A 13,359-nucleotide genomic window follows, 5' to 3' on the forward strand; every position below is an offset into this window, starting at 1 on the left:
AATTTTTAAAAATAAAAATATATTATTTAAAAATACTTTAAAAAACAAATATGGAGAATTATCTTTATCTTTTGATAAAGAGATAAAGAGATGGAAACTTTTCTCGCGGATAATTATGTTTATCTTCTGCATACAGATGAAAAAATGAATTCTATAAGCTTGCTTTTTTTTTTTTTTTTATTATTATTATTATTATTATTATTATTATTATGAGGATGTATAAGTGTGTTCTCAGCCTAAAATATTAAAAAAGAATTTCATAGACTTTGCTCAAGTTTGATGTTGTGTTTCAAAATGGTCGTGTAAAATTTAATTTTTTTTTTGTTTTTTAATTATTTTAATTTGTTGATATTAAAAATAATTTTTTTAAAATAAAAATAATTTTTTTGATATATTTTTGAGTAAAAAATATTTTAAAAAGTAACCATTATTATTTTTAAATATTTTTTTATCCCTATTTTTCAAATGTTGTTTTTTTATTCAAATGGATTCAAACACATTTTACGAATATCTAATGTCATAAATGATTATAAGTTTTGTTTAAAAATTAGATTTATAGTCTTGAGATTGGATTTGATTTGTTTATTAAACCAAATTCAATTCTCCGAGAATTTCAATGCTTCATATACTATTTTTTTCTCTTGGTTTCAGACCATGTTGCTTATAAAACAAAATTAATCATGTAATAAAATGCAATCCTTTTAATATTTATTTTAAATTCTTAAAAAATAGATAGCATTTTTGGAAAGCTCTTAAAGAAAATTTCTACGTAGCTCATTATTTATTTATTTGTTTTTCGATATAAACTACAATTAATTTACAGAATATTAGCACTGATACTGATATAATTATACACCACAATTAATGAGCCGTCTTTTTAAAATCCAAACTAATGGAAAGATTGGCGGGAAACTATCACGTGCCGAATCTCAAAACAATCAAAACTCCAAAATCCCTCCCTGCCTCCCTCCACATTTCTGCAAATCCATCCATGTCCAAACCCTAAAACACTAACTCTCTCTTTCGCTCCCCACCCAGACTCGCTATGCAAACTCACTCCTCCAACATGCGACTCGCCCTCATCGACTCGCTCGCCACCGCCACTACCTCCACCGAGTCCGATTTGCAAGAGAAGGCATGGCACATCCTCGGTCTCCTCCTCTCAATCGGCAACCCAACTCCAGCTCTAGAGCTCGCATCTCACTGCACTCTCTTCAATGCATCACCGGATCTCATCGAGTCTCTCTGCTCAATCCCTAACTCACCTATCACTTTGACGTTCAACAGTGACGACTGTAGCAACAGCTTCCTGGTCACCATTTCTCCACTTGGTCTTTTCGCTTTGAATCAATTCGTATCTAATCTCAGCTTGATTGATGCGTTTGCGACTTGGATCCGGACTGCAATCTGCAGGCCCAAGGTTCCTTTGGAGGACGCTGTGAGGATGTATTTTAGGAAACGGAAGCGAATTGGATATGATCCTGCAGATGGTAAATTTCTGTTTTATTTTGTTTTTTCGGTCATTGACTGGTTCGGTTATTGAGTTATGGTGGTGTTGCTTTGCAGTGTACGAGAAGGAACAAGGAGTTTCTACTTCGTCGAAAAGAATTCGAAATGGTTGCAAGACGGTAACTTTCGAACTGGTTTACATAATTATGAACTTGACCAATTTGGTAGAATTTTTTTTCTCCACTTAGAGCTAAAATAAAATCTACAATTTCAATATAATTAACTTTTGCTTGCTTTATTTTAGCAATTTTATATGGCCATTTCAGAACCTGGAAGCTTTCTCTTCGACCCTTGTGTTTGCACAGCAAGTTTTTTTGAAACTTGTCAGGAACTTGTGAAATCTTTCTTAAAAAATTCAAAATGAAGAAAGTAGTTTCTGTTCAGAAAGAAAAAATTGGTGAAATGATAACTTTTCTAGAGCTGAGTGACACGGTTCTTATAATACAACCCTGCAAATTCCGCTTTCTGAGATGTTTTATTTTTAAATCATGCAGTTAACTTTTCACTCAAGTGAGGATGTCAACAGGATTAATGTTGAGCCAACTTACATGCCAATCCAGCCAGGTAACTTGATTCTTGCACCTGACTTGTTCGTTAAAACCATAGTGGGTGAATTAAGTTGCAAATTAAGGGATATCGAACATGAAGAAGGTGAGAGGAATACAAGAGCTATTGTGGAAAGCGGGAAGGATAAGAGAATCATGGCATGTGAGATTGATGAAGAGTCTGCTCTTCCCATTATTAGGTCGGATAATGAAGCTGTATTCCAAGAAGCTAAAGTGAATGAGATAGATCTTGAAAGTAGAGCAGATGTCAATGCTACATGTTGCTTGGATGATGTCAAATGGAGCAGCAGATTATTGTTGGAGTTTACGAGTGTTAATGGTGCTTGTAATGCTATAAATGACTCTCGTGTTGAAACTGTAAGAACTGAAACTAGGGAAGAACTGGTAATTGATTATGGTAAAACGGAAGGAGAAGGCATAAACCATTTTCAGCAAAGTAATACTGCTTTTGATACGCCACAAGAAAGAAACTTTAGGAGGAATGAGCTGAATTCTCTGGATAAAGAGACAATAACTACTCACATGAAAAATCAGGTCGAGGCTTCAACTAGTGAGCTCTCTGTCCCCCCGAAGTTGTCAAAAGACCCAAAACCCTCCAACAAGATTAAGGTCACTACTGGTGTTGCTGTGTCTCCAAGACAGCAGACTCTTTGCCAGTCCCTAGATCAAAGGAAGGCTGTTAACCCTCCCAAAGAGAACCAGCACAGGAAAAAAGATCAAATGAAAAACAGCACGGCACAAAAATCAAAGCAGGCGTGCAATGATACTCATACAAAAGAAAGAAAGAAGGATTGTGCCCTTAATGCTCCCAAGGTAAGTTCAAATCCTGCAAATTCTATGTTCATATGCTTTACGCATGCACTTGTTTAGTATGCCCCTAAATGGAGCTAATTCTCTAAGAGTAACTTGGCTAGTATAGCTGTTCTCCTTTCATTGATAGGATTTATTGATGGTTTCCTTTCAGGATTGGGGATCCAAAGACTTTCCACGCTTTGATTCTTATATTGTTGAAAAGGAAGAAGGCTCGGGTATGAAATCGTTCTTTGTTTGTTGACCACATCATATTATGCTCGTTAATTGACTATATTCCATTTAACCCCAACTTGCAGGTGGTTATGGCACTGTTTACAGGGCAACGAGGAAACATGACGGGACCACAGTTGCCATCAAATGTATGTAAGAAAAATTCAAATGCAGAATCAGATTAAGGCTAATCTTCTACAATTTGTAGCGATTACTATCTATAAATTATACCGTCCATTTATTAATCTCCATCAAGAAGTATTTGAATATCATTTGATTGCCAGAATCCTTTATTTTGAGGATGAGAGAAATTGAGAATGTTTATTTGTCTGGCATTTGTTATCAGAATTACAATTTCTGACATGAAAATGGTCCAGTAGATTAGAAAAGGAGTCAATGCAAATCTCAGATGATGTAATTTAACTTTTTGTTTATTTTCGTACTGGTGAATTGTAGCAATTGGAAAAATTTGTGAACTCTGTTTTGAACTCCACGAAACCTGCACCGATGATCATAGATTAATGATAATAATAGGATTTCTCCTGTGTGGATCACGGTTGCAACCCAGGTTACAAGGCTCCTTGTTATCTACTATCATAATAAAGTGAATCATTGTGGATGTTGAAAGCAGTGCTTCTGAGTACAAAGTTCATATGCTCTTATTTTCCTTGAAATAGTTTGAAATGTCAAGTTATCACCCCACTGAATGGAGTTGATTGGGGAATGGAAATTTGGAAATCTATATGCTCCTTTACAGCGTGGAGTATGCATTTGTCGTACTGTAAATTGTTTTTCTGTTTTCTTCTATTCAAGAGCATTTTGGCATCTTGCCTTTTATAAATTAAATTTTAGTCAGCAACCATATTGTTCTATCCAAGTTAATGTGGAATTTAAAGCATGCAATACTCCAAGGAGTTAACAGCTACATTTATCATATAGTTGTAAACAAGTGAAGTAAATACGTTAGAAATACTACTTAATGCATTCAATTTTAACCTGCTTTTCTAATAAATGGGAAATGGCAAGCCATACCATTCAGCCTAATTTATATGTTGCAGGGATAATCCAAAAACATTTACTGATATCCAGTCCCTTTTTTTCTGGCTCTGCAGGCCCTCACGAGAATGCTCACAGACACCATGTTATCAACGAACTAAAGATGCTGGAGCGCTTTGGGTAAACATTTAGGGAAGTTAGTTTCACATAAAAGATATACGGTTGCATTTTGAGTCTTATGTTCTTTAACCTGCAAGTTTATTCTTCCAATTCAGGGGCAAAAATTTTGTAATAAAATATGAAGGCTGTCTCAAGAACCAAAATTCTGACTGCTTAGTTTTGGCATATGTTGACCATGACAGACCGGAGGTGATTAACATATGCTTCAATGGATACGCCTTTGTTTAATCAATTAATTGATCTTGGTTTTGCTCTAACTTTTAGGTGTTGAAGAAGGAAATAGATGTTTTTCAGCTCCGTTGGTATGGGTATTGCATGTTCAGAGCCCTTGCAACTCTTCATAAGCAGGTGAGAAGTTTCGCAAACACATCTATTATGATTTGAAGTTATACACAAAAAACAACTCACTGGTTCCTTTCTTGTTAGCAGGGAGTGGTCCATAGGGATGTAAAACCTGGCAACTTCCTTTTCTCTTGCAAGGCCAGTAAAGGTTATCTGATCGATTTCAATCTTGCCCTGGTTAGTGATATTTTTTGGTACATCTACATGACTATTTATGTGTCAAATCTGTTTCACATCTTCATTGCTCTGAAAAAGTTAGGAAAACTTATCTTGGTCTTTATTGTGTTTTGACAGGATCTGCATCAAAAGCTTGGAGCAATCAGTGAGCTTTTTCTCTCTTATATGAGATTTTATATTTAAACATGACATTAACATGGATTTAGTTAAGAGCATGAAGTATTCAGTATCCAGCTGAAGATTTTATTGATAGGCGAAATCAGTTAGTGAACTTGCAAAATGAAATAATCAACTTTTATATGTGGGCTTGTTCGCTACTAAAAAGCCTGAAAAGTATGTTTTTCCCTTGACCTTTTATCTTTTGAGCATTTTTTGCTAAGCCTTCTAGTTTTCAGGCTTTTAGACCCAGGAGAAACTTAGCTTATACGTGCTCCATTGCAGATTCTCTGGACATAGGTTTGATGAAGCTTAGGATCAAATGTTTGAAAATCTGAATTGATGAAGCTTCTTTTTATTTTTATTTATTGTTTTTTTTGCAGACAAATCAAAGGCGGAAAATGACATAAGCTTCAATAATGTTGCAGTTTCCAATGCCAAATATATTCCTCCATCTAAAAGTAGGAGGTTCCCAGGCACTAAATTCTTGGACGCAGTTGATGTGGGGGCGATTAAAGGCTGGAACTCAACTTTGGAGGCCAAGAATGTAAAAAGGAAGCCTGATAGTAGTATGAAAAGTCAGGGAGCAGATGGCTCTGGCGTAACCTCAGTCAAGGATGCAACAAGTGCTAGGACTCCTTCAGCAGAAAGGCTGAAAGAGCCTCTGCCATGCCAAGGTAGAAAGGAGCTTATCAGCTTGTTGCATGAAGCAATGCAGAGTCCAAATCATGAAGCATCTAGTGTTCCGGCTTCTATGAGGAAGAGGATTGCTGCACCTCCTGGAAAAATAGATGGAAGACATATCTATCTTACTCCAATGCCTCTGCACTCGACTGACATCACAGTTGCTGGCATTGGCTTAGTTAAGAACAAAGGTGAGTTTCATATAGTGTGTGCCTTCGAGAATGTGGTTTGTTTGTCTCTGTTTCAGTGATGAGGTTGTTTGTCATTAGGGGATGGGAAGAACAAGAAAGAAGGCCCTTGTGTTGGAACTAAAGGTTTTCGGGCTCCAGAGGTGAGTATCAACTGAGATGCCGAGACTGCATGTTTTTTTATATAGAATTGATAGAATTCTACTAAAAGATTCTTGGTAGATAATTACAATGTGCACTGGCTATTAAGTTTTGAGCATAATCACTAACAGCTTCATTTGTTCACAGTATAATCTGATGAGTAATGCCAATATTTTTTGTATCTATGCTTCGAGCTCATGTTATAAATAAGGCCTAACATGGTCTTAGTTAGAATGTGGTAGGATAGAGTATGGTCAGTGTCGTGTAAAGAATGTGTTCTCCAGGTTCCACTTCCAAAGGAAAGTAAAGTGTCAAGATTTAATGATAAAAACATCTCACTTCTCAATAAGAGCACCTGATTTTTTTTTATGGTTGTCAAAATGATAAAGTGGAGTTTGCGGTTCACGCAGGTCTTGTTCAGATCTCTCTACCAAGGCCCCAAGGTTGATATTTGGTCTGCTGGGGTCACCATATTATACCTGATAATAGGAAAAACGCCCTTTTATGGTGATCCTGAACAGTAAGAACTTTTTTGTGAAAACTTTCATTAGAGTTTTTGTGCACTTCGTTTCATTTTCTTTTGTTAACCATATCACTGTCGTTATCAGGAATATAAAGGATATAGCAAAGTTAAGAGGCAGCGAAGATCTATGGGAAATTTCAAAGCTTCATGACCGGGAATCCTCATTCCCAGTGGTATTCCCATTTCTTGTTTTGATCTTCCGTAAATTATGAAAAGAAAATTAATTCATGTTCAAGAGCTCATTGTTTCTTTCCCAGGACCTGTATAACATGCAATCTTTGCCACCCACGACACTATGGGAGTGGTGCAAGCTGAACTCAAAAAGACAAGATTTCCTGGATGCAGTGCCAAGCTCACTTATTGACCTGGTGGACAAATGCTTGACGGTGAACCCGAGATTGAGGATTAGTGCAGAGGATGCTCTAAAGCATGAGTTCTTTGCTCCATGCCACGAGAGCCTTCGAAAGCAGAAGCTGCTCAGGCAGGGACTCAGCTTGGATTCTCGAACTAATAATATTCCTTCACATGGACAAAGCATTGCCAGACCTATCAAAATTTATCAAAGGCAACCCTGATCAGATTATGGATGGTATGTCTTTTTAACTTAATCTGATTTAGGTTAACCCTCTATCCATAGCTCTTTGATAGGATATTTGCATATTTTACCGCTGTAAATCAGTGAATTTATTACCCCTGTAAGCCAGTCCTTGCTGTCCTTTTTGCTCATTATAGAATTTCTTAGGTGTGTTGCAACTAAATTGATTACAAGAATGAATATATAATTGTACAAATGTGCTTTATTTTCAGAGCAGAAACTATGGCTGCTTGATAACACTGGTACGTGTAACCTTAGCTTTACTGTGAAATGTGCAAGATACCTTTTCAACTACAATCTTGTTCCAGGTGAATCAATGCCAGTTCTCTTCTGAAACACTGGAACTAAGATTGTTTTCCAGTGTTCTTCTTTTCAATTGTTTTCTGCTGCTGTTTTTTTTTCCCGGCAAGGGCGTCCTTGATTTCTTTTTCCAGCTAAGCCGCTTAAAAGAGCTTGAGCCTTGATGGTTTCTATGTCACAGTTTCAGAAATATTACTTCTCACAAAATTTGTGCTTTTATTATAATAGTGATAGCAATCAACTACAAACCAGATCATAGGAACCCTAAATATAGTTGGTTAATCGATTTGATTCACGTAAAAAGAAACAAAAATTGTATGTATCGTGTTTATGTGGGTAGATATGATCATTGTCAATTGTACTTTGTATGAAACACCTCATATATATTTTTTTTTGTCCAAGTTATTTTTTTTTTTTAGTTGAACCCTATAGCTGTATTTTGAATTGCAATCTTTAATTTTATGTAAATAATCTTCTTTTTAACGCACATGTAAGAGCATGCAGAGCAAAATAAATCCTAAAACATAAGAAGCCTATAAACATATCTTCAAAGATGAAAAGGAAAAAATTTAATAACCAAACTACAAAAACTGATAATTTTAAGGGACCAAAAAAGGGAGAAAAAAAGGCCATACAGAGTGAGGAGAGCAAGCAAAAATGATAAAATATTTTTCCATTCTCTCTTTTCTTTTGTTATTTGTTAATAGTTAATGTTAATGCTATCTATTAAATCATCTAGTTTAGTCTGTAACCTAGTCAGTAGCCTGCATGTTGTTGCCGCAGGTATTTTTTTTGAAATTATTATTAAACTTAATCAAGCTCATCGGGTTATTAAATTTTTTAAAAGTCATTAATGTTTTACTGTAACTCTAAATACATTATATTGTTCATTAGAATAGTATAATAATATTTTTGTTTTTTTCATCAAAACTGAAAAAGCTTGTAATTAAGAGTGAAATTATCCTGATGCACTAGACATTACAAAATTGATTGGAAATAAATTAGTTCCCATATATTTCTTCTGCACGGTGAAATGAGTTTGCTTCCCTTTAAGGCAAAAAATTGTATAATTTTGGTTCAAAAGGTTTTTTTTTCCTTATCTTTTTACTATTATTTGTATAGCAAAATTACGGAGACATCTTTAAAAGAAAAAAAAACATTAAACTTGCACATGGAAGATTTTATGTATTTTTTTGAATAATAAAGTTACGGAATTGCCCTCAAAATAAAAAATATACACACATGATTTCAAAAGCATGCGTGTCTTTTCATTACATTTATTTTTGGACTGATGTAAGGGCTATTTGATAATTTTAAAAGATTAAATATTGTAAAAAAAAATTACTGATGCGCACACATGTGTCATTGCATGACAGTGCTTGTGCCCTTCGAGCGGTGCTTGTGGGACTATCTAGTCACCAAAAGTAGCCATATACAACGATGTTAGGAGTTGCATGTTGTTCTCTTTGTATTGATGGGGCACATATGCACGAAGTTATGGTTTTTTTTATTTCTTTTCTCTCTGTAGCCTAAAAATTCACGCCAATCTTTTTCAAAATTAATTATTTCCTCTAGTTTCTATTTCTATTAATTTTGATTCTTTATTTTTTTATTGTTATTTGTTTTGTTTTTAATGTTTTTTAAAAATTATTTATTTTTATCAAATTTAATCTTTATTTTTTTTATTGCTTATTTTTTTATATTTTACGTTTTTATAAATTTATTTTTCAATTTTATTCCTTATCATTTTATTTCACTTTATTTTTTTATCCAATTTTGGTCTTTATTTTTTTTATTGATATTTTCCTATCATTTTCTTGAATTTTTTTTATTTTTACCCTGAACATTTTATTTTATTTAATTTTTATCCAATTTTGGTCCTTATTTTTTTTATTTTTATCCTTTTCTTAATTATTTTATTTTGTTTAACTTTTTTATTCAATTTTAGCCCTCGTTCTTTTTATTGTTATTTTCTTATTCTTTTCTTGATTTTTTTATTTAGTCTCTAATTATTTTCTTTCATTTAGTTTTTATATCGGATTTGGTTCTTAATGTTTTAAATGCTATTTATTTTTTTAAAAAAAAAATTATGATTGAAATTTTATTTCATGATTTTTACATGTTTACCTTTCTATAAAGTAATCATGGTTTCATGATCTAGGTCACTGATTTAAAATATTAACTTGGTTTAAGTTCTCTTTTTTTTCAGGTTCTTTATTAAAAATTGATTTTTTTTTAATTTCATCATTTGATTTTGAATTATTAGACCTTGAGCTTTATTATTTATTATATTTGTTTTTTTATGAGTTTATTTTAATCTCATATCATAGATAGTGAGTTTGTATGAATTTCTCCTCGAGGTTATGAGATCTCTATATCTAGAAAACAAGAAATAACTATCAAGTTCAATAAAAAAAAAACCTTGATATGAAATGATCAAATTAAAAAATATTAAGACCAATAAAAGAAAAAAAAACTGAATTTTTTCAAGATCGTTCAATTTAGCCCCTAATATTTGCAAGAAAAAAAGGCTTAACACTTGTCTGGCATTCAAATCCAATCCCCGTGCTTCAATTGTTTTAATTCAATTTAATTTTATTAAATTTTTTCAAATTAAGCATCAACTGAAAGTATCCAATACCAAACTAATCAAAATAAATAATAAAACTAAAGGCAGAGGATATTATGTATCCATGTTTTTTTTTCTTTCTCCCCTCTGCTTCGAGTAGAAACTGGAAAGAAGGAAGCGCATAAGGAACTGACTAGATTCTAGTTTTCAATCGGTTTAGGTCCACGAACTCTAAAACATCCAGATCCTTCTTCAAACTGCAAGGTGCATAGACGTGGGCATAAAATGGCCAAACTGCTTGACCTTTCTGCTAGGGGAACGTTCATACTAGACATGCCATTATTACGCGGCTGCTCATCTCATGTTCAAGGCATCGAAACTTCCGTCCAAGACCCTGGAAATGTTGACATTATAACCATACCAACAAAGAAAAAAAATTGAGCAATATCTTTTTAATTCATTTTTTTATCATACATAAACCATTATTCTAATAACAAAATCACTTCCAAGATGACAACACTTGATTTTATATAAAATAATAATAATATATCTATCATATACATATTATTTTATCTTTATTTATAAATATGTTTTATATCAATGTATTTAAATGTTTGTTTAAATTTCTTTTGTGTGTTAGGATACATTACCCCATTATTATAATTGAACCTCCACGGGGTCAATATAACCTCATAGAGGATATTTTATTCTATATCAATCCCAAATAAAGCTCCCCAAGATGTGCTCAACCATAGTTGATATAATGTTATTTTTCATAGAATTTAAATAAAATAATATCATCATATCAAGAAAAAAGTTATTATAATACAAACAAACATAAAATAACATAAATGCATAGTGTGGGCACAGTATAACTACCAAACATAAACGATAGTCAATATTACATTATTGCTAATAAAAAAACTTTAATATTTCAAAAAACAAAACAAAATATAATAATGGGAAGAATTCATGAATATTTAAAGCTCTCAGCAGGTAAACGCGTTCGGGTAAAGTCGATCACAAGAGGGATAGAATTGTAACTTCAGTACATCAAACTAAGGGGCAGTATCGTAACTCGAACCATCTAGAAATTTCCAGGCAACAAACTACAACCGGACAATATATAAAAGGGTCAAATCCCCAAATAGACATCAAAATTAGGGATTTGGTTCTGTCTGTCCTCAGCATTTTGTCGAAAGATTTCCTTCTCTCTAAACAATGGAATCGTTCGCTTCCTTCTTTGACTCTGAATCGTCTTCAAGGAATCGTTGGAGCTACGACTCTCTCAAGAACTTCCGTCAGATCTCGCCTGTAGTCCAGACTCATCTCAAGCAGGTAATTATTTGGTTTCCAACAACATCTTATTTTCCATTTCTTGATATCAAAATCGAGGACAAATTTGCTTCAGGTGTATGGATTCTTGGGTCTTTTTTAATTATCCAGTCGAGGTTGTTTTCTTGGAGATTTGAGGGATTTTTTTCTCCTGATTATCATTTGTAAATACTCAACGAAAAACTTATATGGAAGGAATAGGCTTTCTGGATTCTTATGAGACTCTTGATTAGGATCAAAACTTGTGAAATTTGCAGGTTTATCTGACTTTATGTTGTGCACTGGTTGCATCGGCCGCTGGGGCATACCTCCATATTCTGTGGAACATTGGTGGTCTATTAACAACTTTTGCATGCTTTGGATGCATGACTTGGCTACTTTCCATATCTCCTTATGAAGAGGTATTCTAGTCTTTTCGCTTTTGATGTAGTCTATATTCATGTTTCTGTTATTCACTAGGTTCATTTCTTTTTATTTTTAAAATGAGCAGCGAAAGAGGCTTGCTCTCTTGATGGCAGCTGCACTCTTTGAAGGGGCATCCATCGGTCCTCTGATTGATTTGGCCATTCAGATTGATCCAAGGTACATATCACTTTGCCAATTTTCTTCATGTATACATATAGATGTTAAACAAGGAAGTTGTGGATTTTGGGTCTAAAATGGATGGTATTGTGCTTATTTTTGGACATTCTGTGAATAGAGATTTTTAAAATGGTATTGTTCTCATTCAATGGCTGTTGTCTGTTCACTCACTATATGAGTTGGTTTAGGTGAATCTGGCGGTACTGGGAAACATACTGTCCTTGGAATGATGTCCTTCCATTTGAAGCCCCATTGCCTGCATCATATACCCATTTGATACGTTTCTTGTTGCTAGGAAAATTATGCCTATATAGCCCATTATAACATTATCTGTGGATGCTTTTCTTGTCATGTCAGTGTTCTGATTACGGCATTTGTGGGAACAGCGGTGGCATTTGGATGTTTCTCAGCTGCAGCTATGTTGGCTAGGCGTAGAGAATATCTTTACTTGGGTGGCTTGCTTTCCTCTGGCCTGTCTATCCTTCTATGGGTGCACTTTGCATCCTCCATCTTTGGGGGATCTGCAGCCCTCTTTAAATTTGAGGTAGGGACTCACTAGCTGTGAAATTTTTCATGGATCTTTTTCTGAGTTGTATGTGTAAGTGCTTTTGTTTATCTGATTCTAACAGATTGTTATTTTTGTCTTGATGGTTTTCACAGCTGTATTTTGGGCTTCTGGTGTTTGTGGGCTATGTGGTGGTTGACACCCAGGATATCATTGAGAAAGCTCACCTTGGTGATCGGGACTATGTGAAGCATGCCCTGAAGCTTTTCACTGACTTTGTTGCTGTGTTTGTCCGAATTCTTATAATCATGGTAAGCTGAACTGAAATGCCCAAAGAAATGGATTACTGTCATCAATGCCTTTTCTTTTCTTTTCTCTTTCTGTTATCATATTCCATCCGCTGATAAATTATCTGTCTGTTGTGCAGTTAAAGAATTCAACTGAGAAGGAGAAGAAGAAGAAAAGAAGAGATTGAGTTTGAGTGGAAGACTGACTATGTGCTCGATAAAATGAACCTGGTTCTCTGTTTCTTGACTGAGCAAAACTCTTGTGTCAATTGTTTGAACTTCTTGTAATATAGTAGAAGTGTTGGCAGTAGCATTTGTCTGGTTCTGTAAATGCTTGAAAGTTGCTTGCAAGATCGTGGCATGAGTAGGAGGTCTAAGTTCTTCTCTACCATGAAACTTGGTGTTAAATATTGTGACCTCATTTTGTAAGTTCAGTTTTACACTAGCGTTTGTTTTTCTTTCAACTCAAGCTACGAATCTGATAATTGATGGTTCCTGGGGACATAAATAGAACTCTGCGATTTGAAAGAAACATACACGAATAGGGAGAGGGAGGCACGGGGCTAATTTAATATCATTTAACATGGGTTTCTATTTCATCTCATTCCAACACGTTGTTATTTCATGTGTCCTAGCCACTCGATTTATTACCCCCTCCTCTAATGTCAAAAGCTCCTTAACAAATATGAGAACGAGGCCAA

At 34.3% G+C, this 13,359-nt stretch overlaps 2 protein-coding genes across 4 annotated transcripts; both read left to right on the plus strand.

Annotated features, from left to right (window-relative positions):
• Positions 1–724: 724 nt before the first annotated feature.
• Positions 725–7,377, plus strand: LOC7462002 (uncharacterized). 3 transcript variants are annotated; one of them, XM_024596981.2, is made up of 16 exons: positions 725–1,490; positions 1,567–1,628; positions 2,004–2,888; positions 3,040–3,103; positions 3,185–3,247; positions 4,211–4,274; positions 4,370–4,463; positions 4,539–4,622; positions 4,704–4,793; positions 4,911–4,938; positions 5,333–5,824; positions 5,903–5,964; positions 6,373–6,482; positions 6,571–6,658; positions 6,743–7,074; positions 7,293–7,377. In XM_024596981.2, the coding sequence occupies exons 1-15, from the start codon at positions 1,046–1,048 to the stop codon at positions 7,058–7,060; spliced, it is 2,949 nt and encodes a 982-aa protein (XP_024452749.2). In that variant the 5' UTR covers positions 725–1,045; the 3' UTR covers positions 7,061–7,074; positions 7,293–7,377. The 3 variants fall into 3 exon arrangements, with proteins under 3 accessions (XP_024452749.2, XP_024452750.2, XP_024452748.2); XM_024596982.2 differs by having other exon boundaries at positions 7,298–7,377; XM_024596980.2 differs by having other exon boundaries at positions 727–1,490; positions 6,743–7,377.
• A 3,712-nt stretch (positions 7,378–11,089) lies between these two features.
• Positions 11,090–13,122, plus strand: LOC7462003 (bax inhibitor 1). The gene is made up of 6 exons (XM_002303344.4): positions 11,090–11,287; positions 11,542–11,685; positions 11,775–11,866; positions 12,224–12,410; positions 12,527–12,682; positions 12,799–13,122. The coding sequence occupies exons 1-6, from the start codon at positions 11,171–11,173 to the stop codon at positions 12,844–12,846; spliced, it is 744 nt and encodes a 247-aa protein (XP_002303380.1). The 5' UTR covers positions 11,090–11,170; the 3' UTR covers positions 12,847–13,122.
• Positions 13,123–13,359: the final 237 nt, after the last annotated feature.

The sequence above is a fragment of the Populus trichocarpa genome, chromosome 3 (assembly GCF_000002775.5).
Source record: "Populus trichocarpa isolate Nisqually-1 chromosome 3, P.trichocarpa_v4.1, whole genome shotgun sequence".
NCBI classification, from domain to species: Eukaryota; Viridiplantae; Streptophyta; class Magnoliopsida; order Malpighiales; family Salicaceae; genus Populus; species Populus trichocarpa.

Bases quoted from the DNA above. Each gene is read 5' to 3' on its own strand.
- LOC7462003 (XM_002303344.4), top strand. From the start codon at position 11,171: ATGGAATCGTTCGCTTCCTTCTTTGACTCTGAATCGTCTTCAAGGAAT. The intron at 12,411-12,526 runs GTAGGGACTCAC...TGGTTTTCACAG, and splicing joins CAGCCCTCTTTAAATTTGAG to CTGTATTTTGGGCTTCTGGT. The intron at 12,683-12,798 runs GTAAGCTGAACT...TCTGTTGTGCAG, and splicing joins TCCGAATTCTTATAATCATG to TTAAAGAATTCAACTGAGAA.
- LOC7462002 (XM_024596981.2), top strand. From the start codon at position 1,046: ATGCAAACTCACTCCTCCAACATGCGACTCGCCCTCATCGACTCGCTC. The intron at 4,275-4,369 runs GTAAACATTTAG...CTTCCAATTCAG, and splicing joins AAGATGCTGGAGCGCTTTGG to GGGCAAAAATTTTGTAATAA. The intron at 4,623-4,703 runs GTGAGAAGTTTC...TCTTGTTAGCAG, and splicing joins TTGCAACTCTTCATAAGCAG to GGAGTGGTCCATAGGGATGT.